Source organism: Engraulis encrasicolus, chromosome 7, assembly GCF_034702125.1.
Source record: "Engraulis encrasicolus isolate BLACKSEA-1 chromosome 7, IST_EnEncr_1.0, whole genome shotgun sequence".
NCBI lineage: Eukaryota > Metazoa > Chordata > Actinopteri > Clupeiformes > Engraulidae > Engraulis > Engraulis encrasicolus.
The window spans coordinates 23368400-23394565 of NC_085863.1; the positions used below are offsets into that span (position 1 = coordinate 23368400).

Here is a 26166-nt window from a genome sequence, read left to right on the forward strand (position 1 = left end):
AACTAGTCTGGGGGGGGGGGGTGTCTTTGGGTCGTTTCCAAACAAGGTTACATTCTCAATGTATTTGTATTGTGACAATAAACAACTTTTACTTATAACGCACCATGCCTCATCCTCATAGATTCAATCTCCCCCTTTCAGGCCAAAAAGCTTATTGGTGCCTTCACAGAACTCGACCCTCTTCAAAGATCACAGCTGACTTGTATGCTACCGAGGAGGGCGTGGTTGCGATATATGGGTCATGTTTGCACTTATTGATGGGCAGGTCAACATCACAAGGTCTTTGTCATGGCAGCTTTGAAGCGACGTGGTTTTGACACAGTCACAACTGCAAATGTTTGCTTAGCCCTAAGAGGCTGCGAGTGGCTGAGCTGCTTCTTAAGTTAAGTTGCGGCTGTTGTTTGGTCTTGTCGTGAGTGTAGCCTACTGCTTGCATAGGTAGACTCAGGGCTGCTGAGAGCTTTGGTCGGGTCCAGGACAAAATAACCCGAAAGGGTCCCCTTCAAAATGTACTAGGGACCCAAATGTGGGCCCTTCCTCTCCTGGGGGCCCGGGACAAATGACCCGTTTTTCCCTCGCTTGTTGGCGGGCCTGGGTTGACTGACTCCACTGTTCCCTTTAGGTGTCCCTTGGTCCCACAGGACCTCTGCTATTGCCATTGCTGCTGCTGCTGCTGTTACGGCTGACTGCTGTGTCAGTGATATTGGTGTTAGTGGAGCATGGCGCTGTACTGTTGGAGGAGCGTAATTAAGCCATGATGGCGGGGACATTGGCCCACATCAAACGTCTTGTTTCTCTCCGTATGCTGGTTTCTTGCAGGGCGACAGAGGAGGTGCGATTTGAGTTGATGGGCTTGGGTACTAAAAAGGACCGAAACAACGATAAGGTTCCAGTGCAAGGTGCAGAGCAGCTATAAAAAGTAAACAAGCAGTTTTTTTTATTATTTTTATTCCACTGTGTGGGCATAAGGTAAGCGTGCTGTTTTGCATGATGTGGAGATGCACTGCCCTCCTGATGAGCTCTCTGGAGAAGACAAGGACTCGCTTTGATTTCCGAGATGTAGGCCTCTGTTGAAGGAAAAATAGCACGTGTACACAGATTATTCTACCCTGCATATTTTATCCCCCATCGACTTAATACGCTGTTACAGCTCGTTTGTTCTGTAAAGGTTGCTGTCGTTGTGCATTCCTTTGCTGTCTGTCTTTGCGTGTGTGGTGGTGTTGTCTGCGTGTGTATATGATATTGTGTGTGTTTATTTACCCTCCGCGCCATATGGCATAATGGCTTGCTTGTTTTTTTTCCTCTCCTTCCTTGTACAGGTGCCCATGCGATCGCTCCTTCCTTCTCCCTCTCGCAGATGAGTCATCGGCGGGCGCTGACGCAGCGCAGTCGCACGGCCAGATAGTCCCCGCCCCGGCGAGGAGCCGAGGCGAGCGCGGCTGCTGCGTCCGCCCCCCCCGCCGCCAGGCCCCCCTGCGGCCCCCCCGGCTCCCAGCATGCCCTCCACCAGCCGGGCAGGGAACCTGAAGGACCCGGAGGTCGCCGAGCTCTTTTTCAAGGAGGACCCGGAGAAGTACTTTGCTGACCTCCGAGAGATCGGACATGGCAGCTTCGGAGCCGTATACTTTGTACGTAAAACCTGATGAGTTGCTCTTTAAAGAGATTTTTTTACACCTCCCCTTGAGTGAACCCATTTCAGCCTGAAGCTGTGTATTCCATGCATTGGCCTAGGCGCCTTGAGCAGCAGACACTGCCTTCAGGCTCTTGAGATTTGTGGGTATGTTAGAGTTGAACACATTCAAATGCAAGACGAGGGTCCTAGCTTTTTATTGCAACCTATTTCATGTTCTTATGTGCTTCGTAGGCTGAGATATTAGGTTTTTATAGACTGAGGGCCCCTTTTCCCAAAAAGGGCTTAGGCATTCAGCAGGTGTTTTTTGCAGGTGGTTGAGCCTTCAATGGGTTAAGTAGTGAGTTTTACCTTTTTCCCTGTATGTTCTTCCGGTCGTTCTCTGAGTCTGTCAACACAAAATCTACCTCCAAGCTAATACGTATAATTGAATCTTATGGGGCCAGCTAACGGCTAGCTGGTCCCATAAGATTTCAAGTCAAGTTAATTCAGGTGAGTTTTTATTGTCACTTCTTCATATGCACAAGTCATACAAGGAAAATTAAATTGCGTTTCTCTCTCTATACCATGCCAGGACCTAGACGTACACAGGACTGACATTTACAGACTGACATTAAGTGCAAGACAGGACAAGTAACAGTGATGGACTATCAAAAATAAAGTGATTAATGATGAATAACAAATTGCACATTTAACATTGAACATTTAACATATAGAAAGAATAAGATAAAAATAGAATGGAAAGACATACCGGTAATAATGACAATAATAATAGTAACAATAATATTTGTTAAAAAGTACATCATAATTTATATCATTATTATTTAATGATAATTGCAAGCTTGGAACTTGAAGTAACATCACCAGACAGAGAAAAGGGCTGGAGGAACAGGAGAAAGGTGAAATGATGCATGTAACACCCACCAACCTAATAACTCCCTACCAATTTAATGACTCGGCCAACGATGCAACGTAATAAAAAATGTGCAGTTCAGACATAATGGCCCGGCCAAACATAATAATTCCTTGCCAACGTAGTAACTGTTGCCTTATTACATTAGCAGGAAATTTTTACGATGGTGGGTTTCATATCAGGGTCTAGTTTGTGCGTTTCATCTCCCTAAAGTGATCAGTTGATTTGCTAAGGCTGTACTTGGCATTTTTAGCAATGTGTTGTGTTTTTGTTTCAGTGTGTTGAGTGTTAAAAGTTATTTAAGGTCACCCTTATCAGATCGTTTTACTGAAGAAGGAAAAAAAAACGCATTTTAATATGTGGCAGAGGGGGAATTGCCAATTAATAATTCATTCTGTTCAATTACTGGTCAAAGTGTGGCAATGAAATCCTTGTTAATTTGTGAATTATGTCCAATGCAAAGGGAATATCAAGGCAGCTACTTTACCCATCACCGCCCATAAAAATGTAATGATTTCATCAGTGTAACTAACTTTTGATTGACACTTAATGGCAGCACCGCCATCTGGTTCTGGGAGGGGATTTATCTATTTTTGTCCTGAGTTGACTTGTATGTCTTGCCCCCTCACTGTCTCTCTCACTTGCGAGACTGAGAAGGTGCAATTTGTGTTAATGAGCTAGCTAGGGTATTTAAAACAAGCAACAGAGGTAAAACACAATGGTTTTTTTTTATTCCACTTTGAGGGTTATTTTTGTCCCAATCTGACTCATATGTCTCTCTCTCTCTCTCTCTGTGTCCGTCTCTGCCTCTCTCTCTCTCTCTCTCTCTTGCTCTTTCTCTGTCTCTCTCTCCCACTCTCTCTCTCTCTCTCTCTCTCTCTCTCTCTCTCTCTCTCTCTCTCTCTCTCTCTCTCTCTCTCTCGTGCTTCCTCAGGCACGGGACGTGCGGACGTCAGAGGTGGTGGCCATCAAGAAGATGTCGTACAGCGGCAAGCAGTCTAATGAGGTGGGTAACCCCCAGACACTGCGGTGTAGACACACACACACACACACACACACACACACACACACACACACACACACACACACACACACACCTGAGCTGATATGTGGGTACACAGGAGTGCACATCATGTGGTGTCAGCTGACACCACACAGTCATGCACCTCAGCTGACACATGTGGGCACAGGGGCACACTGGAGACACGGCCTGCCGCTTAATAGCCTGAGGCGGTGCCCCTGCGCCTGCCCATGACGTCAGCCTTAATTCAAAGGCAAACGTTAGCATTTCTCATCACACACCTATATCTGTCCTGTACCCCCACCAAGGGAATAAGTTACATGCATCACATCAGGCCATCTGCCAGGCACAGGGTCAGATTACCACGCAGGCTAGCTATGGCTGCAGCCAAGGGGCCCCCCACCTGCCAGGGGGCCCCTGATTGACCGAAAGTGAAAAATTGCAGAATTGTGATAAGATGCAATGTTGACAAATTCTCCTGTTGTGTTGAGCACAGTTGGTAGACATGTTATCCTTAATTCTGTGCTCGTAATTTTGACACAGTCTATGTAAATTTGTCACGAGAATTGCCTTCTGTAGCCTAGGGGCCCCAGGCCATCTTAATCCGGCCCTGGCCAGGCAGGCATTACTAGGCTCCTGGCGAGCCAGCCCTGTGATCAGGAACGTCGAGCAGCCCCTAGACACATGAGTCATCTGAAACATGTCTGCCTCTCCCACTGGGACAGATAAGCCACTAACGACTGACTTGAAGTGGAAGGGTGAAAAAAAAAAAAAATCTGACAGCCACACTTTAAAAATTCCTATTTTCGCGATAGTGTCAGAAATTGTTTTGCCGATAGAATCAGAATTCCTGAAAGTCTTTTTGTCACGAGTGGTATGTATGATGTAGGAACTGTCACATTGTCGTCATGTTGCCCCATACCAGGGTGTCCCTGTCACCTGGTCTTTACACCTGTAAATGAGGGCAGGTGAATAACGCCAGCGTCTCTCGTCTCTCTTCTCATGTCTGGAAGACAGGTCTTACGCAACAGCAAGAATTTTTATGAGGAAAGTACCTTCAAGAAGGACAAAGCAAATGAACCGTTAACTTTATCTAGGAGGGGGATCTTGCTCTTACATAAAAAGCTTACAGGTAGAGGTAGTGTCTGGAATGCCTTCCCACCTTTGAAACAATGTTGCTCAGTAACTCTGTGAGATGTTGACGTAGTTGAATTTGCATTCAACATATTTTTAGAACGCATTGCATTGTGGTAATGTAAAAATCCTTACAGTCACATGAAAACCCTACTGGTACTGTGCCGTAGAAGCATAATACAATGTAGTTTACTTTATCTTATTGATATTTATGTAATTTTGCACCTAGCATATTTTTAGATGCTAGCGCCATCATCAACTGTTTACCTGAAAGTGTCTGGTAAAAGTGTCAGGATTGACCCTGTGTAGTAGTAACAACGTGGCAAGGTCAGTGTGCTGCTGGTTGTAGTGCTTTTCCTTGTAATTTCAGATTAGCTCTAATCCAGTTAGCCGTAATCTCACTGTGTTAAGAGGTCTTTAAAAGCCAGAAACTGTCGTAGCGGCGTTCAGCCGACTGTAAAGCGCACGTCTGAGGCACCGGTCGCCGTTTGGTCTTGGGGTGAACCTGGGTCGGTGTTGAAACACTGTCCCTTATGATTGGGTGTGTAATTGGAAACACTATTCACTTTTGTAACTCTTAATTATTATTATTTTTTTATGGCAGCTTTTTATGATGTGCATTCCACTGTGTGTTGATGTACTGCTCCTTGACAAGCACACTACTACCACTTGTGCCGTCCTGCGATCATTCAACAGAGGCCAGTCCATTAAAGACTACATTCATTTTAACATATGTAGTCAGCCAGTCTTGGTTAAGAAGGAGAATCGGTATTGGTCAATATGGACAAATATGATGAATCATATCACCCCACCAATCTACATGAATAGAGTGTTGGTTGGAGATCGTTATGAGGATATGCATACTTCCCTCCTGCCCTAACAGGCATTAAGCGATGGCACAATTGGTCATGAGATGGAATGAAGGGAAAGTTTCTTGAGCAAGTTCAGTATAAAAAAAAGAACACGCACAATCGACTCAAAAATATTCTGAGTGCAGGACCAGCAAAGTCACATGAAAATTGAAAATAAAGTCTGCACACCAGGCTCCCGTTTCGAGCAGCATGCCCTTCATCAGACATGAGTGCGGACTTCATTTTCAATTTTCAAAGTTTCTTGAGCATCCACAAAAAAACACAGCCGCCTCCCCTGATCATTTGCCTTGAGATGTATGAGGAAAGAGAACATGAATGTTTTAGCATGGTGGTAGGGTGGTAGGCACTTACCACTATTTTTTACCCTCTTCATTTTATTTGACTTCAGCAGGATGAATAATTGAAGGTCCTATCAATTCCTGCTGGTCATTACTCTCAGTGGTCTCACTCGTGCACTACTTGAAATTTCTTCAAGAAGGTTCTTTTTTTTTTCTTGCTTGCGGGTAATCTGCAGTTGAAGACCAGCAAGTGAATGTGCAGTTATTGCTTATGTAGTGTATGTGTTTAGTGTCACGTCCACTGCAAGTCGATACATGCTTGAGAATTGAATGAATGAATGAATGAATGAAGGCCCATTTGTTTGTACAATGTGACCTTATGGTAAAGTCGGTACATGAAATACACTTGAATTTTGTGGTGTCTGTACTAGGGCTGTAACGATACACTCAACTCACGATTCGGTTCGTATCACAATTTTGGACCTACGGTTCAGTATCCCCACGATTTCTTAAATCTATCTTATAAAATTAATTATTTAGTTTTTTTCACATCTGAAGCTTTGATGAAGGGTAACAGAACTTTGAAAGGGCGCATCACGATACTGCCTTCTTGCACTGCGATACAGTATCATGACTCTGTGTATCACGATTTCTCGGTTCGATACAATGTCTTTACAGACCCAGTCTGTACAATAATAATATTATGTATCTTCATCTCTACATCCTTTCCATGTGAATGTTTGAAAATGGTTTTGGCACAATGGCATTGAAAAACAGATGGCATAATATCCTGACACTTCCTAGCCCAGTAACTTTCACCCTGTTTTGTCGATCAGGGTGTTATCAGAGGTTAAGATTGTTTGCTGTTCAAAGTTTGTGAAAACAGTTCTCACTCTGGCTTGCAGAAATGGCAGGATATCATCAAAGAGGTCAAGTTCCTTCAAAGAATACAACACCCCAACAGCATAGAGTACAAAGGCTGCTATCTGCGGGAGCACACAGCATGGGTAAGTATCTCTCTCTCTCTCTGACTCTCTCTCTCTGTCTCTCTCTCTCTCTCTCTCTCTCTATCTCTGTCTCTCTCTCTGTCTCTCTCTCTCTCTCTCTCTCTCTCTCTCTCTCTCTCTCTCTCTCTCTCTCTCTCTCTCTCTCTCTCGTGTGCGCTCTGGCTCTGGCTCCCTCCCTCGCTCCCTTGCTCACACACTCCTCTCCTTGCTAATGCTCTTGTCTACAACCACATCAAGACATGGAATGTGTTCCACAGTCTCTTTTAGTGTTTCAGTTCAAGCACATACATTTATTTGATGTTAGATCCAAAACAATAAGTACCCATTCAGACTGTTTTATAGCATGATAAGGTTGATTTGATTTCAGAGTCTGGGAGTGATATTCAGTTAAAAAAATGCTTTGAAGTTGGCAAATCATTTTGGCTTGCCTCAGCACCTCTCCTGTAAGATGAAGTCTGATTTGATTTGATGGTCTGATCGCTAACAGAAAGTTGCTCTCTTCTTGCAGCTCGTCATGGAGTACTGTTTAGGGTCAGCCTCAGACCTCCTGGAAGGTAGACAACCTCTTTTATGACTTTTTATCTTTTACTCCATCACTGTGAGACTGTGAAGGTTGAAAACTGCAGCTTTGATGGATTCCATTTCTAATGGTGCCATCAGACACCTATCAATTATGATTCGCAGTTATGTCTCCCCCTCCAACCTTCCCTACCTCTCATTGTGTGTGTGTGTGGGTACGGGTACGGGTACGGGTACATGTGTGTCTTGACGTTGTTTTGTGCCTATCTGCAGTCCACAAGAAGCCTCTGCAGGAGATCGAGATTGCGGCGATAACACACGGTGCTCTGGAGGGCCTGGCCTACCTTCACTCTCACAACTTGATTCACAGGTGAGTGCACCGGCAGCCAGGGCGACCTTCCTTAGAAGGTGTCACTCACACACACACACACACACACACACACACACACACACACACACACACACACACACACACACACACACACACACACACACACACACACACACACACACACACACACACACACCAGTCCTATACAGCAAAACACCGCTCCACATTCGGCAGGTTGGTATTTTTAGAGGTGGCATATACAGATCAACACCCCTGATGGAAACTGGTGTTTCTTGGGCTCTTGTTCATTCTGTGTGACATGTCATGTGAGTGGTCTGGTACCACATTAAACTGCAGCTCTTTACTTGGGCATTGTGTTGTATTGAGTGGCAAAACAACACTCCTGGTGATGAGACTCAGTATGAGGAAGACTTTGGCCCTATACAAACTTGACTCACACATGAGTCAGGCAAACGGAAGCTGACACAGAATATTTAACCCATTGATGCCTGAAGCACCTGCAAAAAACACCTGCTGAATGCCTAAGCCCTTGTTGGGAATGTTGCCCTCGGCCTATAAAAGCCCTAAATATCCTAGCCTCTGATGCACATAAAAACATCAAATGAGTTGCATTTAAACCCCAAGACCCTCATCTTGCATTAGTATGTGATAATTCAGCTGTAACATACCCACATTTAAAATCTCAAGAGCCTGAATGCAGCGTATGTGTCTCCAGGCATCAAAGGGTAAACAACACATACCAGTCATCACTTATATAACACAAATCATAGTTATTTTACAGATCCTGCACACAGTGTGGCAAAAAATGGTTCTCTAAATATTAATTATATGTCTTCTCAATGTTTTGGTTTCATGAAGGGAAAATAGCCTGAAATATTAGCATGCACATGTCACTATGGGCAGAAAATCACTGTCTAGCACAGTTTTATTGATAAGGCTGTCTTTCCTCACAGTCATATAATGCAAATCTATATGGTTCATATCTGTGGCTCTCTTTGACGTGTGTTTGCATTTGCCTTCCCTGGCCCTCTCCTCCCTCAGAGATATCAAAGCTGGAAACATCCTGCTGACCGAGCCTGGACAGGTCAAGCTGGCGGACTTTGGCTCGGCCTCCATCGCCTGTCCTGCTAACTCCTTTGTGGGCACGCCATATTGGTAAGCATTGTCCGAACTAAGGTCAGCGCTGCAGGCAAGATTGGAACACTTCACTTGGTTGAAAGAAATTGCATAATGCGCACTTTGCTTTCTTTCTCTAAAAGTTCTTTCATTACCCTACAGTACTTTTAATCCAAACGACAAAATTGCATGAATACTAATCAAACTACTAAAGCTAACTACTAATAAATGTGTTAGCATTTAAATTGACCAACACTTAAACAGTGTAAACGTAAGCTCAGACTTCATTGACATAGCTGATCAGTAGTAGTCAATAGCCTTTCAAGTGTAGTGACATCTTTGTACGGTAATCGTCAGTGTTGTAGCTTATAGTCATCATTTTATCTTTGTGTTAATCTAATGTCTTTGTTCTTTGTCCAGGATGGCCCCAGAGGTTATCTTGGCTATGGATGAGGGGCAGTACGACGGCAAGGTGGATGTCTGGTCCCTCGGGATCACCTGTATAGAATTAGGTAAGTTAAAAAGACTCTGTTTATTGCCTGGAACTTGGTGCTGCTGTGTACACTGTGTTCCATCTTTAATTCTATTCTTGTCTCATTACTGACCAGTAGGCTTCATTCACATTGTTTAAACAAAGAATATACATCTCTAACAAGAAGCGACAGTCAGGTCTTTTATGGGAAACAGTCAATAGGGGGCGTTTTGGATCAGTTTTGAGTCAAATCCGCCATTCTGGAATGATCAGGTAGTCAAGTATGCCACTCTGTTATGACCAGTAGCCATAGCAACGTTCTTTGGCCATAGGAAAGACCGCGGATCTAATGCTAAAGTTAGCACAATATGGCTAGCTACTTTGGCAACTTTAGCCATGTAGATAATTAAGTTCTGCACTGATTGTGCTGAAAAAACACATGATATAGTATAAGCATTCATAACTGAAGAATTTCCGATAGTTACATCGATGTAGTTTTACCGTATTATGTAGAAATCTTGTACACATTTCCAATGCATTCCAATGTAATTTGTCCGATATTCATTCCAGAATGGCGGCCGCGGCCGAAAATCATGGGGCAGAGTGTTGCTATGGGACGTTGTACTAGCTGTCGCTTCTTGTTAGATCCACCTTCTTTGGTTTATATTTGGAAATTGCTGTGTTGGTGGCAATGCTCCACTTGAAAAGTGCACTGCATGTACAAGAGAAACGTCACCATATATTGTGAAGGAATTGTATTAATACTGATGGATTAGGCTTAACTCATGAAATTACCTGGTTCTACCTCATCACAGTCTCTCAAGAGAACAAGCATTATAGGTCTCTCCTTGCCCTGATACTATCTGATATTTACGCTGAGAGTGCTTCTAATGTGTGAATATTCTAACGGGCAGCGTTTGACATGGGGAGATATCAGGTCTTGTCCCAGCCAATCTGGTGATCTTGATCACATGGGTTAAACTGACCACAGTCTTTCAAGAGAAAGATTGCAGAAATTAAGCATAATGAGTCTGCCAGTTCCCTTATGCCTTCTGATATTTCAGCTGTAATGTGTAAGCTTAACCGTAGCTTTTGTTAGATATGCGGTCGTGTTCCAATCAGTCCCAGTGACCAGTGGATCTTGCATACATGCATCAGACTTATCGCAACCTCTCCCTTGACAACATCTGATATTTATACAGATAGTGTTGCTAATCTAACAGGGTAGTAGAGAATAAGGCTCATGTCGTCAAGCCTGGTGTCCTCAGCCAGCCCATCTTACTCACATGGGTCTACCCCACCACAGCCTGTCAAGATTAAGATTAAATGAAATTCATACTGCCAGAGCTGCTAATATGTGATTAACGGTCTTGTTGGCATTGGTAAGATGCGCAGTGGTCGGGAACCTTTTTCATTCGAGGGGCCACTTCAAATTCATCCGAGGGCCATAAAAGTCCTCTGAGTGTCGTTCTATGAACACAAACCAGGATTTCCCCCTGCACTTTAGACCTATATTGAAACCAGCCACCTTTAAAACAGACCCATCTTTTCTAGGTCTCCTGAATATAACTTGATTGTATTGCAAATGTATTTTCTAAGATTCCTTTACAAAATATGTCATATTTAATGTGAAGCTGCATAACCTTAAAATTCCAATGGGGGCCGGATAAAACGGCTCTCGAGACATAGGTTTCCTACCCCTGGTATAGGGTCTTGTCCTAATATGCTCTTGTTGTCCTCAGTCAGCTGGTTTTGAATGCATGCTTCAAACTCATCACACCTTTTCGAGAGACGATGTACTGTAGTACCCTGAGTGTTATGAGGCCTGTCCCTACCTAGACCAGTGTTTCCCAACCAGGGGTACGTGTACCACTAGGGGTACGCGAGCACACTGCAGGGGGTACTTGGAAAGATGCAATTTTAACAAATGTATGGAGCTTATTACATTGGAATAGAGAAAGCTATATAGAATGTGACTTAGGGGGTACTCTCGGCACAACGAACAGACTTAGGGGGTACACAAGACAAAAAAGGTTGGGAAACACTGACCAAGACAACATTTGATATTTATACCGATGTATGATTGTTAATATAGCGGTCTGTTTGAGAAGTAGGGTCGTGTCCCGGTCAGCCCTTGTGTCATCAGCCAGATGATCTTGCTCACATGGTAAAGCCCTACCGTAGCCTTTCACTGGAAAGATTAAACGCATTGAGCATAATGATTTTATTCTGATAGTGCTACTGATGTGTGAATAACGGTCTTGGTAGCGTGGGGGAGGATATGGGGTCGTGTCCCGATCAGCCCCACAGTGTCCTGAGCCAGCTGATCTTGTGCGCATTCCTGCTGCCCGCCTGGCCCTGGAATTCCGCTGATTAGAATGTCCAGATGGTTCACACGGAATGCTTGGGAGGACGTCCGTCCGCTCACTGAACCAGGATTTTTTTTTTCTCCTATTTTTTCCCCCCCCTCATCATTGTAGGGTTTGCCCCAGTAAGGCATGCCAGCTTTTTACTTTCCACTTAAGACTTCACTTCCAGGGAGTGTCGTCTGAATAATATTGAAACGAGGGCTACTTGAGGCTGTGGCGCGTGCCTGGCGTATGCTATGCGTGTGTGGTTGGAGGTTTTGAATACTCCTGGTCTTAATTCTTGTGGTGTGGGCGTAGACGCTGCTTTCCAGGGTGTAGCTCTCGTATCAGTTGTACTTGTTTGGCAGCTGCTCTTGAGATGGGTGCACACGACTCCAGACAAAGAGCACTTGGCTGAAGGTTTACAAGTCAGCTGATGATGTAGTGGAGTGGAAACAACCATGAAGAGAAGTGTGAAGTGCATACACACACACACACACACACACACACACGTACAATATACACTATACGTAAAGTAACACGTGCAGTGACATTGCCCATCTGCAATAGGGCTGCGCGAATAATCGATTTTGGGGTCACACCTAAAGTACGATTCAATCTTTCTGCAATGGCACTGAACTCCATGATTGCGAAAATGTATGAAGAAGTGACTTTTTTTTTTTCTACCAAGTGATTACCATTGCAAATCAGAGCTGGTTTTGATGATGGAAATAAGGATCATCATTATCAGGAAGCGATCTCCTTGAAAACGTGACTTGTCTTATTGATGCCAAAATGATCTGTGATGCTAAGCATGCTCTCTTCCTTTGCTTGTCTTTGCAGCGGAGAGGAAACCCCCTCTGTTCAACATGAATGCAATGAGTGCCTTATACCACATAGCGCAGAATGAGAGCCCAACACTACAGGCTAGTGAATGGTGAGTAGGCCAACTTGATGGGTGCAAGTCAAATGAGTTCCTCCTGCCTTTCCCTGTTGTTTGTGGCCTCGCGATGCAAGGCTTGCTGCCATTGATGATCTGAGTTTTGGTCAATATCTCCTGGAAAAAATGCAATTTAAGGGTCATTATCTCATTTGGCAATGGGGTGTTGAATGGGGAAAAGCCCCTCCCAAGAGTTTATCTGCCTAGCAGTGGCGTAACAATTGTGAACCGGGCCCCAGGCAAACCACCTATAGGGCCTCTCACACAGCCTGCCATGGTCACAATAGGGCCCCCAACACTAATACAGGAGGGCCCTGGGCCCCAGAGAAAATGCATTGTTTGCCCCCCTATAGCTCCGCCCCTGCTGCCTAGGTTGACTGTGTGGAATCTTTATTGTTTTCTCCACGGAGGCAGAGCAACACCTAGACCAGAGGCCATAAGAAAGGGGAAAGGACAGGAGGAACTAATTTGGCTTTCACCCAATGTAATGCTACTGCTGCACTTAACATCTTAATGCTCCAAGTTAATGGAGAACTGGTTCTGTGACCTACTTATGCGTGTGTGTGACCTCTTTATGCGTGTGTGTGTCTGTGTGTGTGTGTGTGTGTGTGTCTGTGTGTGTGTGTGTGTGTGTGTGTGTGTGTGTGTGTGTGTGTGTGTGTGTGTGTGTGTGTGTGTGTGTGTGTGTGTGTGTCTGTGTGTGTGTCTGTGTGTGGGTGGTGTCATTTTGCCAACAGGACAGATTACTTTAGAAACTTTATAGATTCATGCCTTCAAAAACTCCCCCAGGACAGACCAAACTCTGAGGACCTACGGAAAGTAAGAACACACACACACACACACACACACACACACACACACACACACACAAATACATACATCAGGGTGGCCGCGGGTCCTTAAAAAGTCTTAAAAAGTCTTAAATTTCATTTTCGCCAAATAAGGCCTTGAAAAGTCTTATTTTGTCTTAAATTTCCAACCCATATGTCTTAAATTTGTGGAGCTGAATTTAGGGAGGAATAATTATGTCAGCCATGTAATGAACTTCGCGACGGAAATCGGGAGTTGTAGCCATGTAGTGTAAATTAGAACGCATTATTGAATTTTATTTAGTGTAAAGTTTCATTGTGTTTAGTCTTGTATTTTGAAATGGCTACATTAATGTAAATAACCAATTGGTTTTTGTGCTTCATTTGAACCTGTGTATGATCTTGCGAGTTGGTCCTAATTTCATTTGGAAAATGGTATTGAAAAGTCTTAAAATGTCTTAATTTTGACTTGCTAAAACCTGTAAACGCAGCGAGTTGGTCTTAATTTTATTTGGAAAATGGTATTGAAAAGTCTTAAAATGTCTTAATTTTGACTTGGTCAAACCTGTAGACACCCTGTAAATTACTTGTGGCCCGAGCCAGCATCCGGTTTTCAAACACGGTCACTTCCTGAGATTTGGTTGGCTTTTGTATGCCCTGTCCTTTTATTTTGTGACCCATAAATGCACATGAAGGGAATATGCATCCAAGCTTGACTGACACATGTGGATTCGGTAGTTTTAACTGTGTCTGGTTTTGTTGTCAATATGCAATTCTTATGGAGTGCTGTGACATTCAAGACGTTGTTTCTTCACATCTCTTCATTCTTACATCTCCACCCTTCAAATCCGCTCCCTCTCTCTTAACCTGCTTTCCTCTGCCCCCTCTCTCTCCCCCTCTCTCCCTCTCTTCCCCTCCTTGACCCATCCCCCATCGTCCTCAGCACGCGTTTGTCCAGCGTGAGCGTCCGGACACGGTTCTGATGGACCTGATCCTGCGCACTAAGGAGGCGGTGCGGGAGCTGGACAACCTGCAGTACCGCAAGATGAAGAAGATCCTCTTCCAGGAGGCGCACAACGGCCCCGCCGCAGAGGTCCAGGACGGGGACGAGGTCAGCCATGTAGCATTACAGCAGTGGTCTCCTAATGGCGGCCTGGGGCCAAATTCGGCCCGGGCATGGTAAACATTTGGCCTGCCATGAGGTTGGACCAAATGAAAACACTTGTGAACATATGTGTTGTCTGTGGGCATACGGTTTGTTTGGCCCTCAGCCTCATTTGTGCTACATAATTTGGCCCTTGGGGGAAAATAATTGGAGACCACTGCATTACAGTATATTGCACTGTATTGCATTGTAGCTTTTCCAGAGTGTCCTCCAGGAGACACACAACAGCCCTGCCGCTGAGGTCCAGGACGGGGACGAGGTCAGCCATGTTGCATTACTATATATTGCACTGTGGCTTTTGTTTCTTTCTAGAGCAGGGGTGGGGAATTTTCAGGGGACCTAGTGAAGGTGGAGTCTGACGTAAAAGTGGCCACCTTCATATCAATATTGGCCTAAAGTGCTGTGGAAATCCTGGTTTGTTCAAAATATAAACTACGGCCCTTGAAGGAGTGACCCCCTCGAATGAAAATGGTTGTCCCCTGTCCTAGAGGCCCACTATGGCCCTGCCGCCAAGGACTATACAGCCCTTGTTGAGAACACTGAGCCTCACAGACAATTTTAGGGAACAATGGACGACAATAAATTGTCCAAAATGACACAAGCACCTCGGTACCATAGATATGTGATGCTATATATTTATTCCCAAAATGCCCTCTATGTTCTCTAAATGTATGTGCAGTTGACTCAGAAGTGCCTGCTAAATAGGAGGAAGTGGGAAATACATATGAATGTCATGTGCCGCAATGGCTACTGGGTCATTTAGTCATCTGCTGTGTTTTCTTTGTGACTCAGCACTGATTGTTTGCCCTTGTTAAATAAGTGGCATATTAAGTCGTGACGCTGTGTTGTGGCTATTATTAGCACAGTCTATGGGGCTATGAACACCTTTTCAAACATAACGTGCATGTTGCTGGGTAAACAACCTGGTCACAACAGCAGAAGTCACGCAATCAGTCAGAAGCATCTGGAGATTCAGAATTGCCTTTCTTAACCCTCTAGCTACCATAACGGCCGTGAACGTCCGGCTGCCTCTGTACCAGAACGGCCGCGGCCGGCCGGAATATTTTCATAGCTGAACGACCGTCATCATGCAGTTTTTCCAGCTTTCAAACACTTTAGCTCAATATTACAGACCCTGCTCGACATACGTTCAGTATAAAATATGTTTATATATTTTTTTCCAGTATTTTAGATTTTATTACGAGATGCGCCGCTTTATGCGATTTGGCAATCTGCCGTCAATTCAAATGACGGCCGTCCGAGATTGGATGGCTACAAACACAACCATTCTGTTTCTACAACCAATATACACTAAATATGAAAACTTCCAACCCTCTTCGATCTATTTTCATGGTCAACAGCACATGTGTATGACTATTTAGGCTATTTTTAGATCATGTTGTTTTATTAGGCTTATGAGATGGTCTTCAACTGTGATGAGTTCTGCCATGGTCCTAAATAGCAAACACAACTGTCCAGCCGATGTCTACACACTACATATTAAAAATGTAAACTGTCTTCGGTGTGTTTTCAGAGTCAAACCATATGTTGGTATCCAACTATCTTAGTTTCCTGGAACAACTTACAGCGACAGCTCTGCGTAACAGGCGCATCGTGAAGGAAGCGCAGCATGGAACAATTGGCTACTCATTTTGCGTGTCAGCTTTGGCAAAGCAGTCAAGGACTGTTACTACTCCACGTTGTCCTTCATAAAAATGTGCGCGAAGACGTTGAGTTGAATGCTAACTTCCAATAATAGCCTACCAACGTGGTGTTTGTAGCACTTCAATTCCGGTCAAAGTCGGTGATGCCTGGCGCGTCTTACCTGTGCCAAATTGGGAGGGGAAACTTCCTAGAGCTCCATTCATGTCCTGTCTGCTATCGCGGACACTTCTATGGTTATCCTTACACGTCTTTGGCATAGTTTAGTTCAAACATTATTAGCTAGTGTAGTCCATTACAGTTATACCGCTTGAAAACAGGACTTTTGGGTGAACGACATTTGTTGTCGTCACATGATCATTGTTCAACTTTGACCCTGGATGGATGGATGGATAGACGGAAGGATAGATAGATAGATGGATAGAGAGATCGATAGATAGATAGATAGGCCTAAATATATAGATATATAGATAGATAGGCCTAGATAATATCGGATTTTATCACATTTTTATCATTTAATCCACATCAAAGGCACTCTATGGGAATACTGAACAATTAATTATCCATAAATGATATACCATTTGAAAGTGTGTTTTCTCTACTTTAATATGAAAGTAACTTGTAATTGACACTTTTCATTTCTTTTCAAGTTATTTGACATTATTTAGAATATGACCAAAATGTCAATTTTTCCTTAGAATTCCTGGTAGGATTCCGGCCTATTCAAAAAAAATTCTGGTAGCTAGAGGGTTAAAGGGACACTGTGTGAGATTTTAGGTTGTTTATTTCCAGAATTCATGCTGCCCATTCACTACTGTTACCTTTTTCATGAATAGTTACCACCACCATCAAATTCTAAGTATTCATTATGACTGGAAAAATTGCACTTTTCATACATGAAAAGGGGGATCTTCTCCATGGTCCGCCATTTTGAATTCCCAAAAATAGCCATTTTTAGCTGCAAAAATGAGTGTACTTGGACCATACTAGAAAATATTTGTTTATTACTTTGTAAACTTTCATGTAACGATCAAATTTGGCAATAGGCAGCCCAGTTTCAATGAGCAGCATAGTTGCAGTACCTTTTTTGACCATTTCCTGCACAGTGTCCCTTTAAGTGTTCATCTGAACAGTTATCGCAGCTCCATTAACGCAGACTTGTCAGATGAGTCAGTATTTGGATTTATAATGGTATTGGGAAGGGCAGTCTGCTAGCATGGCGTGGGCAGGGCTGTGAACGGTGAACAGTGGGGGCAGTAACCAGTCCAATTCCCAGCATGATGTCAGATGCACTGTATGGCTGAAAACAAGAATGTTTCCAAACCCATCACCTAACCCAGTGGTTCCTAGACTTTTTCAGCGGGGACCCCCTTTTCGTTTTAAGGCTGTTCAGCTGTGTGTTTCTAGTTTTTATGCAATGTCCATTTTTGTCCGTGATCCCCCTTCAGTACCTCCACGACCCCCCTAGAGGTCCCGACCAGTTTGGGAGCCACTGACCTAACCATCTACCACCCCTCTCTTACCCTCTCCTTCTCTTACCCCCTGTTCCATCACTAAGACCCAGAACATGGCGTGGGCCAGACAGGGCCGGAGAACATTGACATCATCTCTCCCCAACGTCCCTCTCCCTCCTGAAATAATCCTCCTGACCTGTGATATCAGATGCACTGTACCGTATGGCTCAAAACATGAAAGTTTCCGAATGTACAAACAAATGAACCCTTTCCATCTTGCCCACTCCTTCTCTTGCTATCACCACCCCCAGGAGTCGGAGCATGGCGTGGGCCGGACGGGCACGGTGAACAGCGTGGGCAGTAACCAGTCCATCCCCAGCATGTCCATCAGCGCCAGCTCCCAGAGCTCCTCGGTCAACAGCCTGCCCGACGCCGGCGACGACAAGAGCGAGCTGGACCTCATGGAGGGAGACCACACAGTCATGTCCAACAGCTCAGTCATACACCTCAAACCCGTACGTCACCTGACCCCTGTAGAGTACATAGACCACGTCTGTCTGTCTGTCTGTCTGTCTGTCTGTCTGTCTGTCTGTCTGTCTGTCTGTCTGTCTCTGTCTATCTCATACCGTGGTGTCCAACAGCTCCTTCATACACCTCAAACCCGTACGTTACCCCTGACCCCTGCCACTATCCGTAGATGTAGACCACGTCTATCTATCTATCTATCTATCTATCTATCTATCTATCTATCTATCTATCTATCTATCTATCTATCTATCTATCTATCTATCTATCTATCTATCTATCTATCTATCTATCTATCTATCTATCTAGACCACAACGTCATGTCCAACAGCTCCGTCATACATCTCAAACTCGTACGTTACCTGACCCCTGCTATCTATCTGTAGATGTAGACTCTATCTGTCTATCTGTCTATCTATCTGTCTATCTGTCCAGCTGTCTATCTATCTAGCTAGCTCCATCATACACCTCAAACTCGTACATCACGTAATCCCTGCTGCTGTCTGTCTATCTATGTAGACCACCTGTCTATCTCAACTATCTATCTATGGTATATATTTATCTAGACCACAGTCATGCCCAACAGCTCTATCATACACCTCAAACCTGCACAATACCTGCGTCCGTCTGTCTGTCTGTCTGTCTGTCTGTCTGTCTGTCTGTCTGTCTGTCTGTCTGTCTGTCTGTCTGTCTGTCTGTCTGTCTGTCTGTCTGTGCCTCATGTCCAACAGCTCTGTTGTACACCTCTTTGTGTGTGTGTTTGTGTGTCTCTTGCTGGTGATGTGCCTGCCGTGTACATTTGTATGTGTGTTTGTATGTTGATACACGCTTAATGTTTTGTATGTGCACCAGGGAGAAGAGGAGGGCTTCCGTGAGGAGGCCGAGCCCCCCCGCAGCAGGCCTCCACCTGAGGCCCAGGCGGCACCTGCACATGCACAGCCCGTGCGGCACAAGCACAGAAACCGCGAGCACTTTGCCACCATACGCACCGCCTCACTGGTGAGTTTCACCATGCACCCATGTCACAGCTGGTCTTTGGTCTAATCCAAGGAAGTATTGTATTGACTACTAGAGCAAATCATGCCTAAATGAAAAGGTGTGGAAAAGCTAGGTTACTCAATTCAGCAAAGAAAAGTGTTGTTTTATCAATAAACACTGCACACCATCACATCTTCACATTACACCGCCTCACTGGTGAGTTACACTGTCCCCTCATCTCCTCGCCATGCACTCAGCCTATAGGTGGCCTTAGGTCTAATCCAGGAAATGGGGTAGATCATGCTCAAATTTATGTCAGTGGAAAATGCAAGATTGCTTAATTCAGCACAAATGTGTTAGTCTATTCATGGGGTCTTGATACTTCACATCAGTTCTTCACATCACATCACTTTTTCATCTGAACACTTGTCATCTTATTTGTTTTTCTACCATTCCTCTGCCATCTTCTTCAAGTTCAAATTCATTTCAAGTTTCAAGGGAGAACTTAGGTTGTAGCTGGTAGTAAAACGCAAGTAATGAGTAAAAAAAAACACAAAGAGACGGGGGCACAGGTCAACACTGGGACATAAAGACTCCTAACCATCCTCTATCCTCCATCCTCCATCCCCCAGGTGACGAGGCAGATGCAGGAGCACGAGCAGGACTCGGAGCTGCGCGAGCAGATGTCTGGCTACAAGCGGATGCGGCGGCAGCACCAGAAGCACCTGATGGCCCTGGAGAACAAGCTGAAGGGCGAGATGGACGATCACCGCCTACGCCTGGACAAGGAGCTGGAGACGCAGAGGAACAGCTTCGCCTCCGAGATGGAGAAGCTCATCAAGAAGCATCAGGCCTCCATGGAGAAAGACGTAAGTAGCCTGGCCTAGCCTGACTATCATTATTATTACATTGCATTACATTGCTTATTAGGCAGACGCTTTATAACCAAAGCGACGTACAATTGAGGACATAATCATAGCCAATATCGCTAGCAGGTCATAGCCAACATCAAGGTTTAAACCCTGTCCATGTTCACTTTCGAAGGAGAAAAGCAGTCGCACACAGAAGCTGCATGCAATTAAGTATTGAAAAAGCCGAAAGGATAAAAGTCGAACACAAAGTGGGATTCAAACCTTTCAGGACGCTAGCCCATCATCGGTGTAACCAAAACATTTGTATCCCATGCTGTCTTTGGCCTTTATCTTAATTTTAGTCCTTTTCAATACACTTTTTCCTGAACTGTATCCAGCACTTGTGTGCGACTCCTTTTCTTCTTCCTGTATTGCTCTTGGAATTACACAGCAAGCAAAGCTCATTTAGACAATTTGCACATACATATACATTTTTCTCCAGAAAATAATTTAAAATGAAGGCATTGTTTCAGCATCCCACAGCATTTGCCGTAAACGTACTTAAAGCTTTTGGTCTGTGCACTGTTTTGCTCTGGATAAACGGCTTTCCTTAAAAGTCAAGGCCCGTTTTAACATCTCATTTCGGGCTTTATGAAGATCCTGTGGGATCAAAGAGTTTACTTTTTAAAGTGTGTTTTCCTTGAGCCAAAATGGTTGGCAGACTACACCACCTCTTAAAATGCTTGCTGCACTTGTCTAGCACCTGTGATTATATTTTTTGGATGTGCGAACTTCCTTCATTTCTTTCTTTTAAACCATTTAAAGCCAACACCCATTTCACACATCATTTCAAGCCTCTCAAAGCTTTTTCATTATCTCTTAAAGAGGCCTACATTGTCCTAGTGGAAATGACTTTATAAATATTTTGACCTCCTGAATCTCTAAAATATCCTTTGATGCGCTGCATGTCAGTGAATCCCTAAATTGCCTCCAAATTGAAGGGTGTGAAATTGTGTGCTTTTTTTAGGTTTACCACAAAACTCTTTAGTAACACAGTACAAAAATCGCTTCCATGAAAGTCAGGCAGAGTGAAATGAGTGATGGTGTCTCCCATGCCCCAGAAATACCGGCTCCCGTCCGTGAGAACTTCCAAACAGATCGTTCATGGAGTAGTTGTTGCTCATCTTTCCAAACGTTGAGAAAAAAGCTTGGTGTTGATTCTGGATGGATTTGTGTATAAATAAATAACTTCACTACACAGCCAAATGATGAAGCCAAAACTGCGATAGGCAAAGCTTTCTGTCCTCCTGAGAACCAAGCTGTATCATGTTTGGCGGCCCCTGAAACAAAACATCAAAACAAAAATAAAAACCATACCGGGTGTAATTTTGGCATACCCAACTGCACCCAAGGCGCATTCCAAGGTACCAGACTGGGATGGCTCGCTTTCACTAAACAAAAACAAAACAAAAAAACAAGCTCTTCAAAAAAAAAAAAAAAACAAGACTGGTAAGGTTGCCACACAATGCTCCGTAATGTAGGTCAAAGACAGGCAGTAGAGTAGAGTGCACACATTCATCTTAGGGTGTCGGAAGGCGGCCTAGAGTCTCTGATCACTGGAGCTCTGTCTGCTCTGCCCGTGCCCGTAACAGGGATGCCTTTCATGAAGCCACCCCATGTCATCTGTATGCATGTAGAGATGGAGAGATGGACACAGGGACAGGGACGGGGAGAAGAGGGGGGGGAGGGTAGATTAGTTGCTCCATGTGTGTGAATCGATGCATCTTTGTTTCCACATTCCACCCACACAACCTAGCCACTCTCTCTCTGTGTGCGTGTGCGTGTGTACACGGGCGTGTGCATGTGCAAAGGCTCCTCCAAGGTCTCCTTCGTTCTGCAGACCACTGCTAATGGTGTGTGTGTGTGTGTGTGTGTGTTGTTTTCCTGTTAACAGGCCAAGACCTTTGCCAACGATGAGAAGAAGTTCCAGCAGCACATTCAGGTTCAGCAGAAAAAAGAGCTGAGCAGCTTCCTGGAGTCCCAGAAACGGGAATACAAGCTACGCAAGGAGCAGCTGAAAGAGGTACACACACACACACACACACACACACACACACACACACATACATGCTATGCAAGGAGCAACTCTGAGGTACACACGCACACACGCACACACACGTGCTATGCAAGGAGCAGCTGAGAGAGGTACACACACACACACACACACGCACACACATGCTATGCAAGGAGCAGCTGAAAGAGGTACACACACACACACACACACACACACACACACACACACACACACACACACACACACACACACACACACACACACACACACACACACACACATGCTATGCAAGGAGCAGCTGAAAGAGGTACACACACACACACACACACACACACACACACACACACACACTATGCTATGCAAGGAGCAACTTCGAGGTACACACACACACACACACACACACACACACACACACACACACACACACACACACGCTATGCAAGGAGCAACTCCGAGGTACACACACACACACAAGGGCAGGCCCACTGCCCAAACGCTTTGGCATCCGTTCAGCAATCACCACACACACGCTAAGACACACATACACACGTGCACACACATGCACGTGCACACAAACACAAGACTTGTTAGCGCACTGGCACACACACAGGACACCTGCACTTTCACAAAGGAGGCGAAAGTGGGAAAGCCAATCGTAATTGAATAAGAAAAGAGTTTTACATGTCACTTGTACAATTCAAAAAAATGAGTGGAATAGCTGGAAGGTTCCATTACTAGTGGGCCTAAATCCTCATTATGAATTCCCCATTGACCCTCTTGTTGTAGGATGTCTTAAGTTTAAATTGTTTATTTGAACATCTGTAAATGAACATGGATCACACGATAAGATATGATATCAACTTGATTGTTACATTTTGCATCCCTTAGCAATACTCATTTGAGAGGGGATGGGACCTTTTAATGTTGTCAATGACGTCTAACTTCACAGACACTTAAAGTACCATGCATGTGGACCTTCAACAAGCATGAACAATTCACAAATACCTCCTACTGCTCCCGAGACATCACGTGTAGACATCAAGTCTGTAGACGGCTGCTACAGTTGGGTCTTTTTATAGCATGTACAGCTCGTGACACCGAACAGTAGGTCATTAAGGCGTTAAGGCCCATGTTAACTCGTAAGGTGTGAAACCTATTGCATCATCCCTTATGTAAGGCCTTCTCACCCTGTCTGCCTTTAATAGGCACACTGGCAGAAAGATTTGAAGACTAGCTCCTTAGCCACCATTATTTAGGATCGGGATTGGGGTTAAGCCTGGGATGACAATACTGGCTTGTTAAGTCGTCTACAAACTCATCAATGTGTTTAAACTGAAAGACAAAGCAGTTTACATTAGGGATGTGCACGAATATTCGAAGGTTCGAATATTCGTTTTCCTTTCGAATTTAGAATAGTCCTGTCGAATAAAAAAATCCAGCCAGTAAAAAAAATCTGTGTTTGCCTCCCTTGCAGTGTTAAGTGACAAATGAAAAGTACTGCAGGGTTACATTAAATTAACCTAGTAGCTCCCCTGTATTCTAATTTCTCTGGTAGGTCTAGATACGATGCTCATATTTCATTTCCAACACATAAGGCGAGTGTGTCTGAAAGCGTTCCGCCCCCCGCCGACACGACACACACAGCCAGGGAGAAGCCACGCATCTCGTGCATTTCAGGAATGGGCATTGGGCATTCATAAATAAATCGCTGACACTGTAAATCTGCTATTGGTGATGGTTTTTTAAACATGGACTGTCATCTGTAACTGTTCGGGAATAATGTCACATCAATTTGCGTCTGATTTGACCAGCGTAAACTTCTGCAAGGTAAGCTACTTGTAGCCAACATCAGTGTCAACAATGGCAGGTTATTTCAATACAGGTATCTCTAAAACGCTAATAATGATAAGCTAACAAACGAAGTAATCTAGCTGAGTACTCTTAGCTGAGGCGATTTTATTTGGCTCACTACACTATAATTGCTTCGGGTTTGTGAAACAAACTTTGTAAAAGCCACCCCTGTAGCCGTGTGAATCCGGGATACTGTCTGTCAACAATGTCAATTGCTAACTAGTTCTAATGCAGCCCAACTAGCGAACAACTGTTCAGTGGGGTTTACTTTGCCGTGCCACGAGGGGAAGGGAATGATAAATATTTCTCGTCACGGACGCACAGACCTCTTCCAGTGAACGTGCTGCTGGACGTTCAGAGGTGTACACTCGACAGCATTTTCTAGCTATTGCTCCCCCCTGGTGCTGTAGATGGAAGGCCACTGTAAATAAGTATTGAACTCTTTATGATACGTCGGCGGAATTAAGGCTACATGTTTCAAGGGATGACGGTGGGAGTCCCTCAGTCAGCAAACGCACATCTTTTTTTTGTGTGTTTTTTTTCGAATTTCGAATAACATTCGAATAGTGGCCATCGAATTTCGAATACTGTTTTTGGCAGAAATGCACATCCCTAGTTTACATACAGTTGACATTTTCTGCTGAATTATTATTCAAATATTTTAGATTGTCCTTAAAAAATGATTATAATTTGATGTTGTACTCCATCCCACATCAGTTCCTTCTGAATGCGTTTGTGCGAGACATGGCAACAAAGTCTCTGATTCTGCAGGACGTGTGCATGTCCTTTTCTCATAGTCCATCCATCCGTTCAAGATGCTATAAACCAGTGTTTCCCAAAGCTTTCCCTCTAGGACCCCCTTTTGGGCATAGGAATATTTTCCCCTACCTCGCATATGCCCAAGGGCAAATACTTTTTTGCCCATTAATATTTAGATTTTTTTTGTTTTAACTTCACAATAAGAGTAAATAAATTAACAAACCATTCAAGTGAATGCTGGTACTAATCAATTGATGGAGTGGTTATATCTTATGAAAGCAGCACATATTCAAGAATGCAAAAAAACCCTTATCTCCAAGACACCCCCCAGCAGTACCATCAGGACCCTCCCATGGGGGTCCCGGCCCCCAGTTTGGGAACAACTACACAGTCATTGACTGCTGCCCCTGACCACTGTCTGTCCATGTGACCTTAGTCAGACCAAGGGCTGTCAACAGCTTAACGTGACCACACCGTGATGGCTCACCCCACCAACCAGTTCGAGATACTAAAGCATGCCTAATGTGACGACAAGGGTAGCACACCACCACACATGCCTCCGATCCCTGGCAAGCCCCACAACCAGTTAAAAAGTTGGAAAAAAACACAAACGCAGTTAACGCACCCTCAGCAGTTGCTGCTCGTCTCCCCTTACCTTGTCCACAACTATTTACCCACACACACACACACTGTATAAATATACAGTAAATACACACACACAAACGTTTACTTCCCAACTCCAATTCCACTCTCCACTTTCTCCCTCCTCCCTCCTCCACCCACCAGGAGCTGAATGAGAACCAGTCGACACCCAAGAAGGAGAAGCAGGAGTGGCTGTCCAAGCAGAAGGAGAACATCCAGCACTTCCAGGCGGAGGAGGAGGCCAACCTGCTGCGACGCCAGCGCCAGTACCTGGAGCTCGAGTGCCGACGCTTCAAGAGGCGCATCCTCATTGCGCGCCACAACGTGGAGCAGGACCTAGCGCGAGAGGTGAGCAGAGGTCTCGGGCACTGTTAGAATTCACATGTTGTAGTGTTGTGAGTGATAGAATTGTATCATGGCATGCCACAACGTGGAGCAGGACCTAGCACGGGAGGTGAGCAGAGGTGTCTCAGGCACTGTAGAGTTTACATCTTGTTGTGTTGGGATAGAATTGTATCCAAAGTGGAGCAGGACCTGGCACGAGAGGTGAGAGCAGAGGTCTCGGGCACTGTAAAATTCACATGTTGTAGTGTTGTGATGGAATTGTATCATGGCATGCCACAACGTGGAGCAAGACCTAGCATGGGAGGTGAGCAGAAGTCTCAGACACCGTAGGAACTGTTGTAGTAAAAGACAACTGTGGCACTCTGGTTTCGTTGTTTTTTCACTTTTCTTTAAGGCAAAAGACTGCCCGACGCATTTCGACCATACAGGTCTTTGTCAGGGTGCATGTT

General features: G+C 44.5%; 1 protein-coding gene across 1 annotated transcript in view; it reads left to right on the plus strand.

Moving 5' to 3' along the window:
* Positions 1 to 26166, plus strand: part of LOC134452625 (serine/threonine-protein kinase TAO1-like) — a 42612-nt gene that overhangs the window by 6693 nt on the left and 9753 nt on the right. Inside the window, exons 2-16 of the mRNA XM_063203111.1 lie at positions 1320 to 1628; positions 3478 to 3549; positions 6754 to 6855; positions 7364 to 7409; positions 7648 to 7744; positions 8768 to 8881; positions 9263 to 9354; positions 12506 to 12599; positions 13340 to 13421; positions 14355 to 14522; positions 18004 to 18207; positions 19070 to 19216; positions 19828 to 20064; positions 22001 to 22129; positions 25517 to 25720. Coding sequence (XP_063059181.1) covers positions 1497 to 1628; positions 3478 to 3549; positions 6754 to 6855; positions 7364 to 7409; positions 7648 to 7744; positions 8768 to 8881; positions 9263 to 9354; positions 12506 to 12599; positions 13340 to 13421; positions 14355 to 14522; positions 18004 to 18207; positions 19070 to 19216; positions 19828 to 20064; positions 22001 to 22129; positions 25517 to 25720 — 1920 coding nt within the window. The 5' untranslated portion in view covers positions 1320 to 1496. The remainder of the gene's footprint in view (positions 1 to 1319; positions 1629 to 3477; positions 3550 to 6753; positions 6856 to 7363; positions 7410 to 7647; positions 7745 to 8767; positions 8882 to 9262; positions 9355 to 12505; positions 12600 to 13339; positions 13422 to 14354; positions 14523 to 18003; positions 18208 to 19069; positions 19217 to 19827; positions 20065 to 22000; positions 22130 to 25516; positions 25721 to 26166) is intronic.